We start from the raw sequence: 9,754 nt of genomic DNA on the forward strand, positions 1-9,754 counted from the left end.
CTTCTTCTGCCTCACGTCTGGTGGTGACCTGTGCCAGCAGCTGGCAGAAGGGACCGTGGACCCCTCCAGATCCCACCTTGTGCTGTGGGCTGCTGGAAGCTGAGCCCACGTGTCCGTGCTCCAGGCTCTGTGATGGCCCTTGCCTTGCTTTGCTGCTGCACTTATGTCACAATATTGACTTGCAAACACAGAGCTTTTTGGGCAGTTGCTATGGTTACCCCTCACTACCTGCATCTGAACTGTAGACACCAGTAGCAAGCAATACATTTCCAGCCTTAATGAAATGCACAGGAGTGTGTTAAACTTTTAAACCCAACGTGAATATCACTAAGCAACATCCATCCGTGATTTGCCATAATTACTGCTGCAAGCTCTGCACGATTGAAATGCTGGAGCACAAGTCCTCCTCCTCCACTGCATCAAATAGGTTTTTCTGCCAGTAGCTTCACAGTATCTCAGACCTGTGATGTTTCATAGTCCCTTCACAGTTTCAAAGAACCAAGTTTGACCTCCTTAAATTATTCACACCTTCAGACTGGCAACATCTCCCAAATCTCCTTTTGTGTGTATCACCCATTTCCTGCTCATTCACTCCCAGAAATTTATTTTAAAGACCTTTGATTCTTCTGCCCTAGTTTCAAAATGTGGATCCAACTCATTTCCTCCAAGCTGCTTCTTGGATATTTGAAAAAGCCTAATTCCACCAAAGCAGAGTTAGTATTGAATTAAAATGTCTGCGTGGTCGGTGCTTGGAGCTGTTTGCTCCAGGATCTGCACCAGCAGGAGCCAATGCCTCAAGTCTTTTAGGATCACAGAATCCCAGACTGGTTTGAGTTGGAAGAGGCCTTAAAGCCCATCTTGTTCCAAACCCCTTCCATGGGCAGGGACACCTGCCTCTAGACCAGGTGGTAGTTTTCTGCTTAGAGCTTTTATTATGAACAAGGCATTTAATCCATCAGTCTGAGGAGCAGAATCAAACCAGACACTAGTTGGTTGTCCATCTCCCAGTCTGCAAGTCGAATCATTAATTGCAGCACTTGGTGCAGTTGGAGTCAGGAGTTAGTTGCCCTGTGCTGGCAGTTGGGGTGGTTCAGAACATCTCTCCCAGGTTCTTTGTTGCTCTGTCTGATTCTCTGTATTCTGTGGCTGTTTTGCATGTGCAGCACCGGAGCCACCAATCCTAGAGAGGAAGAACTGGCTGATCTATCTGCTGTATGTTCGCAGAGACTACGAGGAGTGTAAGGTAAGAGCTGCTTTGGGGCTACCCCTGAGGAATTATTTTACTGATGTTATGAGAAAATAGTTTTCTTAACACTTTTCAAACCACACTCTGCTGACTTCTTTTGGAATGATGGGACTGAGGGAAAATACAAGTAAAATGACTTCAGTGTTCTCAGATCCTTGGCTACCTTCAGGATCTGTGTGTGCTGCTCTCTGGAGCAATCTGTGAGCTCAGAATGTCGTTGGGAGTGGAAAAATGGAAAGAACTGCAAACCTCTCTTGTTCCAAGTGATGGATAGGGTTTTCCAAACTGATAATAACAGAGTTCCACAGTGCAGGTCTCTCGATGGTACTGCAGAGACACTATGAAAAACACTTCAGCTGAGGAAAACATGACTACCAAGGGTAAATAAAAAATATCTTGGTTACTCTTGAGCAAAATTGTTTCATTTTACACATGATCCATGGTACCTTTTCATTCACTTGTGGTTGGTGAGTAGCTTGGAAGTGGTGGTTTATTTGGGATTATAATAGCAAGTGGACTAAAGAATATGGCAAATTATTAAACAGTGTGTTTTCCTGATCAAATGAGCACAAGCTAATAAAATGAAGACCAGGCTGGATGGGCCTTGGAGCAGCTTGGTCTAGTGAAAGGTGTCCCTGCCCATGGCAGGGGGGTTGGAATGGGATGAGCTTTAAGGTCTCTTCCAACCCAAACCGTTCTGTGATGAAGATATGAAGATGATGCACCAGTGGGTAGGAGGAGGGGAATAAGAAAGAATTGCCTTTCTGATTCTGTCATGTGCAGCGAAGAGCTGAAGAGATGTTTTGGCTTCTGAAACTCCAGGAATGGTCAGGACTTGCCTCTCTGCTGGAGAGCTCCTGGGGTGCTTAGGAAAGAAGCAGGCTGGAGGAATTAATTTAGCTCGTAATTAACAGAGCCAGAGGATTGTATCATCAGCAGGGTAATTTCCTCTCAGAAATAGATACAAACAAAAGTTTGAATAGATACAAACAAAAGTTGGACTAGCAATCTAAATAGAAAATTGTTTCCCTTTTTCATTATTTGACTGGATTTTTTTGGTCTGATTCCATACCTTGACTGTTTCTGGGATGGGATGTAGAATCAGAGTACAGAAAACAGAAGCATATACAGCTCAGGAAAACAGAGAAAATAGCAAGTGAATGATATAATGGCAACATGGACTTCATGTCTTCATCAGTCATGGAAGCAAGGGAAATAGAGGGGAAAGAATCAAGAGAAGACAGCTAATAAATACTCCTCTGCTAAGCAGGCCAGCTTTGCAGTAGCTGCTGAAGTGAAAGACAGCAAAGCCTTTGCTCAGGGCTCACAAAACAGGGTTTTTGTAGTAAAATTGGAAGAGTTTGGCACCAGGACCATAGCATGTTAAATGGTCTTCCATCCTTTCACTTGGATGTGACAGATGTGTGCTCAGAGGGCTGGACTTGTCCCAACAGAGATAGGACCCTCAGCGTGTCAGGGTGGTTAGTCAGTGCCTGAGGAGTGAGAGGCATGTCCAAGAGGTGACTTAGATCTCAGGAGGGCTGAGCTGCTCTCTGGTAGTGTCTCTCCATCTAAGGGCTGCTTGCCCTTAGATGTGATAAGCACAGACATTCCCAAACTTGCTGTCTGGGGTCAGTACCTTCAAAACTAAAAGAGGTATTGGCAGTATCCCCCATGGCCTAAACTGCTGTTAACTCCTTGATTTCAGGATAGTTTGGGCTTTTGTTGAAATCCATTAGTTGTTTTTTTTCTAAGACTCAGCTGAGAAACAAGTGACCTGTGGTGCTAAGTAATTTTGGTCTTTCCCACTCAGTGCTGAAATCCTCCCTCTCTAACCTGGTTTTAAAAGCTTCCATCTTTTTCAGTGATCTAAAAGGGCAATAAAAAACCTGTTTGTCAAAGTCAGCTCCCCAAAGTGAAGGCATTAAACTGCTTTTAACCCCTTCAGTGCCATTGCAGCAAAGTACAAGGCAAACATCCCCCAGAGCCTGTGGCTGCAGCATCCCCTGGGATCACACAGGGACTGGTTGGTCTCCTGCCAGTGTGGTTGAATTCTGTCTCTGGTTTAAATAAACCTGCGAGGAAAATCTGGGATTACGGATGATATTTCTCAGATAAAGGCCTTTTGCTGTGGAATTTTTTTAGTGTTTGCAGAGTTAATCAGATCTCTCAAAAAGATAGCTCTCTATTGCCCTCTCTTGCTCTGAGCATCTGGGCTCATGTAGATGGAGCAGTAGTGTTGGTGTGCAGGAGATGCTTGGGTATGTCAGAGCTGAATGCCTTATAATAATGTACTTTGTAAGGAGTATTATATAGGTAGATTAGCGTGTTCAGGTGAGGGAAGAGAAGTCCAGACTTGTTTTTCCTTTTCCTTCCTCTCTTTTATTCTCTTTTTACAAGTGAGGGTTCTTTGTAATAGCTTTCCTTCTTCTCAATAATAGCTTCTCAATCAACATCTTCTCAATAACTTTCTCAAGAATAGTTTTCCTCCTCTGTGCTGTGTTTGAGGTTCAGTTTTCAGGCCCTTCAGCTATATTCATCTCAGGCAGGGAATACTGGTACTGATCATACACATCTGGAGTGCCAGGTGAGCACCAGGTTACTGCTCACCCAGAAATTATTCTTACTTTCCTGTATCTCTTCCACTTCTGCACAAAAGAGGAGTCTCAGAGCAGAAATGGTGCTCTTGGATTCTAGGCAGAGTGCTCATCCTCCCAGAGGTCCCTCTTTTGGACCAGTTTTACAATTTCAGTGCACATGTGACTGTGGAATATATCCAAACTGCACCCACACCCCAAATTGGCAGCTGCATGGATGTACATTTTTATCACTTTTTTTTTCACATGCACCCCTCATTTGCTTATTTAGCTTTCATTGACTCTGCTGCAGTTGCTCCAAGTCAATTTAATCCTTCAAGAATGGCCTGGAGTACATACCCTTAACAGCAGAAGATGCTTTCGGATAGGCCTCATGCCATTTTCCTCATGCAGTGTCTAGTTATCTTTGGGAATAGGAATGAACAGAAATGCTAAAAGGGCCACAGTATTCCTGGCACAATGGTCTCTCCTGTGCACTGTGTGGTTTGCCCAGTCATGGCCCAGTGCCCTTACTGTAGGTGAGGTTGTGGTTTCTGTGACTGAAACCAAATCTGTGGCATTAGCTTTGTTAAAATGATCCAAGTTTACAATTTTTGTCCTTCCAGGCTGTGATCAAAGAGCAGCTCCAGGAGTCCCAAGGGCTCTGTGAATATGCTGTCTATGTTCAAGGTATGTCCAAAAGTCTTCATTTTGCTAAAGCAAGTCTCTGATTTCAGATAGATGAACAATAGGAAGGGGAACAGCTGAGGGAAACATACAAAATTCACATGTTAAAAATATTTGGCTTTTTTCCCCTGCTTACTCTGTCTAGTTTTGAAGTTTGGGATTTTCACATGAAATGGGCAGATGAGGTTTTCTTTTTTTTCTGTGTTTGCCATCGATTCCTCCACGGACCACAGGCTTTTGGCCTTCAGTGCATTGGTGTGTGTTTCCCTGTATTACAGGTGCATGTTTTCTCTTATTGCTACCCACCTCAGGTGATTGTTGTCTCACTCCTTGCTTTAAGGATGGTATTGCTCTTCCCATTCTGCCCTCTGGCCCCTAAAGCTTATCCCCCAAAACTTGCCATTCCAATTCAAAGTGCTGTGGTGGGTGACAGCAGAGATTTGTTGGCCAAGGACGTACTGCAGCCTGCAGAAGCAGGGGAGAGGAGAAATCCAGACTGCATCCTAATGAGCAATTGCCCAGGGTTTAAAGCTTAAAGCCTTTATTATGAATCCCAAATTTCTCCAGGCATGCAAAGCCCTTTGCCGGTGTTGTCATTCTGCCCTCAGACACAATCTGCCTGAGATGGCTGCAGGAGGGGGAGAGACTAAAGAAGTGTTGCTATAATCTCTCTGTCCTCTCCCTTCCTCCCTGCTGTCAGAGGCATGTTTTTCCTGTGGATAATGGACTAATTTGCCTGCTATATGTTGTCTTACAGCTCTGATATTTCGCTTGGAGGGGAAAATTCAGGAATCTCTCGAACTTTTTCAGACATGTTCCATTCTGAACCCTCGAAGTGCTGACAACCTCAAGCAGGTGGCACGATCCCTGTGAGTGGTGTTTTATTGTTTCTCTTTGATGTACCACCCAGGACATTCCATGTTTTGTTTTTCTCCCAGACTGCTCAATTCCAGACACGTTTCCTCCTTATCAGCACTGGAGTTGGCTTCCAGAATCGTGGGTTATTCTTTAAGCAGAATCTCTGTTGTCTGCCTGACTGCTATTGTTTGCTTTTTCTTTGAGCTTTAAGCAGAGAGGTGACACACTGATTTCTGGGTTCACAGCCACTGATGCTGACCTGAGCTGGACAAACTTGCCCTACAGATCCCTTTCTGTTTCTGAATGGCACTTTAGATCACCTGTCTCTTTTCTTGGAGACAAAGGCAGGCTGCAGAGCCTGGGAATCCATTCTTTACATCTCCAGTAATGTCAGGGAGTGCCTCAGCATCTTACAGGATGGGTGACCTTGGCCCTGAGAGGGAGTAGTGCTGAGATTGTAAACTTCTCAGGGCTTCTCATGCAGAGCTCTGGAGAACCAGCAAATAGCATCATTTCTCACTGGCAATGGTGCTGCGGGTTGCACAGCAGGGTCTCAAAGCAAGAACAACATAAGAATTGAAATCCTTTTGCAGGTTTCTGCTGGGGAAGCACAAGGCAGCCATTGAGGTGTACAATGAAGCAGCAAAACTCGATGAAAAGGACTGGGTAAGTGTTCCAGTGGGTTCCAGGTTGTTGTAGTAGCTGGAAACTTGTCCCAAGCCAGGGTGAGCTTAGCTGCCCACGCTCTGAGCAGACAAGGAGCTGCAGACCTGAGGCACTGCCTTTTGGCACAGGCTCATGAGCATGGATGATCACAGGAACACAGCATCATTCCACCTGCAAAATCCCATGCCTTGTCTTGGGGCACAGAGAATTGAGCAACATGTTTGAGCTTTGCAAAGTGTCAGTATTAACATAACCATATCTCTACTTTAAGGGATGATATGGGAAGTGTTTGGAAACCTTCAGTTATTAAAACTTGCTTGAGTAATTGGGAAAGCTTTTGTAATGCAAAACACCATTGAAAATACAGCAGCGATAATTAAATTAGCTCTTCTGTATAAGAAGACAAAAGAAGAAGGAAGAGCATTGCAAAGGGAAAGGTGTGACAGTGGGTGAGAGGACTTGCCTTGCAGCCTTCTGCAGGTGACTCCTCCCTGCAGAAGTGTTTCTAAGATAGACTTGCAATATCTGAGCTCATTCATTTATTGCTCAGTACTTCTCAAATTCAGACTTGATAAAGGATATCTTTGGTTTTATTCAGCTTTCCCTGTGCCAGACAACTCAGAAACCTTTTGTATCATGGGTCTTCTTCCCACCTGCATTCCCTCAGCTCCTTACAGTGTTTGGCATGTAACCCTATTTACAGCCTAGCAGGCAGATGTCAGTGGGAATTTTGATCAGTTACTCCCCATTCCTGGTTCAGCACTGGAAGCAGAACCAGCCTGTGCTCTTCCCTCGTGCTGTCTCGTTCTGCAAGCCAAGCAACCAGGAGTCACTGATTCAGTACTGTTCTACACAGCTGGAGAGACTGTGGAAGAAAACAGCATTCTGAGAGGGTTAATGGGGAAATAAGAGAGTTTCCTTTGAAAGGTCAAGGCTGTCTAAGCTGATGAAGCAGTGAAATGCTCACCAGAATAGAAAGGAGGAGCGGGTGGACCTTTCTTTTCAGCTCCCCAAGATGTGCCAGGGTGGGGAAGGTGGCAGGTGGCTTGTCTGTTCAGCTGTGGGTGATGAATTAGAGGCATGATCATACCCCACAGTGTCACCAGATTGTTTAGGATCACTATGTGATCTTCCTACCCTGTTGCAAAATTTTTTAAGATGCTGGAGGGATATCAGTCCTTCTGGTGCTTGACTTCTGATTTGGAACATTAGGTACATCTTCCAGTTTTGTTCAGCTGGGTTGGACATTGTGCATATCCTAATGACTGCACAGCTAGACTGAGAGCCAGCCATAAAGGGCAGCTTCCCTAGTTCTAGAGAGACATCATGGTGAAGAAAGCAGCCTGTGCTCCTTGTTCTCTGAAGACAAATTTCTGGTCTCTTAGAAGAGAGATTGATCTTTTCTGTGTTTTTTGTCTCTGTGGCCTGTAATCTGTTGTGTACAGTCCACTTAAGCTCCATAGGATTCCTGAAGTAACTTGAATCTATAGGTGTGCTTGATCTGCAAAGCAGAAGGGTGTGTGCAGGCAGAGGTGTGTGCTGTGTGTGGACAGCACATCACTGTCAGGTTATGTATTTCATGCCTCATGCTGATTTGCTTTGTTTTTTTTTTTCCATACAGGAGATCAGCCACAACCTGGGTGTGTGCTACATGTACCTGAAACACTTCAACAAGGTAATGCCAATGGGAAGCAGGAAGCATCCCAGAAATTTCACTGGCTTTGGTAGCTTGAAGCAGATCCTTTGCAGTGCTAGGTATCAAGGAAGTTTTTTGCTTCAGCCTTTGTTTCTGGGAGCAAAGATTTATGAGCTGTCTCTGTTTTCATTTGTGTTGAATTACTTTGAGTCAGCTGCAAGTCAAAGAGGTTGGCTAAAGGGAGATCAGCCTGTGGCAGGGCAGGAGGCTTTTTCTGAAATTTAGGATTCTGCAGAGAGCGTTTCTGGTTTTAAAGAGAATGTTTTAGGAGCCTCAAACTAGACAGAAAACCATCTGTGCTCCAACAAGAGCTGCTTCTGTCTCCAAGTCTTTTATTGCCAGACCCATAAACACTGCTGGCTTTGAAGGAGCAGCAATCCAGGTCCATCCTCTTGAAGAAAGTGTGATGGTAAAGCCCTAAACCATTTTCCCAGTATGCAGCTCAAACTGCTGCACCTCGTGTGGAGAGTTCCTGAAGGAAACCTGCTGCCCCCTGGGTCTGGCAGGAGTCAGAGGGAAATTATGGGGTTGGTTTGCTGGAGGTGCAGCAGGCACCTTTTTCCTTCCACAGGATTTGCTCCTGTGTCTGAAGCTCCTTGTACACCAAGCCTGGAGCAAAAGTGACAGAAGAGCATAGCTGCAGTGTGGGCAGCACTAACTTTATTAGTTTTGGAGCTAATAAAGGACTTCTTGGAAGCTTTAAATGGACTTTTATTCCCAGATCTGCTCACACCATTCCCAGCTAGCTCATCACTTAACCATCCCTGGAGTGCTTGTGGTGAGCACTGAACTGTCTCTGATCCAGTTTGTAAGGGAAAAACCAACATTTAGAACCTTTTTGTTGCAAATTTGGCCCAGTTGCTTCCTGCTGCTTTTCCTGGTGGGGTGCTGTGGCTCTTGCAGCAAACCCTGCTGCATTCCCTGTTCAAGACATCCCTGTAAAACACAAAGCTCTGGAGTATACGTTCACACTTAGGGTTTGTTACCTGTACCGACACCGTCCAAACTGGGACCTGCTCTGAGATTTTTACTTGGCAATCCATGCTCACTGCTGGAATAAGGATTTTAGGGAAGAATAAGCTGTAACAATCTGGAGCTTCCCTCAAACCAAACAAATTCAAATCCGGGAACAGGCCTGTGCTCCTCTCCTCCTTGGGAGGCCATTGCCTCTTGCTTGGCCTGAAGCATACCACGTTGCCTTTTCCTGCCCCTAGAAGCATGTGGCTGCTGATGCAGAGCTTGTTTCCACAATTAGCTGGGCTGGGGTTTGGGTTCTCCGTGCTCAGGAGGTGTTTGTTGGCTGTTCTCCTTCCCTAGCTGCTGCTTCACTGAGGGCTCTGTAATCATTTCTTATTTCTTTTAATTCTCTGTGGTTGTGTTTTTAGGCACAAGACCAGCTCAACCATGCCCTGGAGCTCAACAGACATGATCTGACTTACATGATGCTGGGGAAAATTCACCTCTTGGAGGGGGAGACAGATAAAGCCATTGAAGTCTATAAGAAAGCTGTAGAGTAAGAAATATCCTTTTTTCCATCTGCCCATTCCCATCCTATGCCAGGAGAAAATTGATTGGTGTCCCAGATCTGAATTGAGGCCATGATTAAAAAGCTAATGGTAATTATAGAGTCTCTGAGCAAAGCTGGCACTTCCAAGCTCTTCAGCTGTCTCTGCTCTCAGCTGTAGTCCTGCTCCTGCTGACAGTGTGGCAGGGAAGAAAGAAGCTGTTTGAAGGGTTGCCAAAAAAAAAAAGTGGAATAACAAATGGACAGAGATGCCTGGGAGCAAACCTGAAACTGACTTCATCAATCCCAAAAGTTTATCTACCAAAATGATCTTACCTCGGGTGTCTCTCTAACCCTGACTGTCTGTCCAAAAGCAGTAGCTGTGTTTCATGTTCTGCTTTCCCCTGGAGTGATTTGTGTTTGGAAGTGTGTGAGGAGGCAGACTGGAAATGGGCTGGTGCACAGTTTGTTTCTCCCTGCCCATCACTGCTTCTCCGTGCCCATCTATCTTGTTTTAGGGC

The 9,754-nt window shown here is 45.1% G+C and overlaps 1 protein-coding gene across 1 annotated transcript in view; it reads left to right on the forward strand.

Annotated features, from left to right (window-relative positions):
* Window positions 1–1,163: 1,163 nt before the first annotated feature.
* BBS4 (Bardet-Biedl syndrome 4) overlaps window positions 1,164–9,754 on the forward strand; it is a gene marked incomplete at its 5' end in the record, with an annotated part of 18,682 nt that continues 10,091 nt past the window's right edge. The window contains 6 exons of the mRNA XM_009080227.1: window positions 1,164–1,243; window positions 4,449–4,512; window positions 5,267–5,378; window positions 5,961–6,033; window positions 7,655–7,708; window positions 9,115–9,242. Coding sequence (XP_009078475.1) covers window positions 1,164–1,243; window positions 4,449–4,512; window positions 5,267–5,378; window positions 5,961–6,033; window positions 7,655–7,708; window positions 9,115–9,242 — 511 coding nt within the window. The remainder of the gene's footprint in view (window positions 1,244–4,448; window positions 4,513–5,266; window positions 5,379–5,960; window positions 6,034–7,654; window positions 7,709–9,114; window positions 9,243–9,754) is intronic.

This window comes from Acanthisitta chloris, unplaced genomic scaffold (genome assembly GCF_000695815.1).
Source record: "Acanthisitta chloris isolate BGI_N310 unplaced genomic scaffold, ASM69581v1 scaffold7500, whole genome shotgun sequence".
NCBI classification, from domain to species: Eukaryota; Metazoa; Chordata; class Aves; order Passeriformes; family Acanthisittidae; genus Acanthisitta; species Acanthisitta chloris.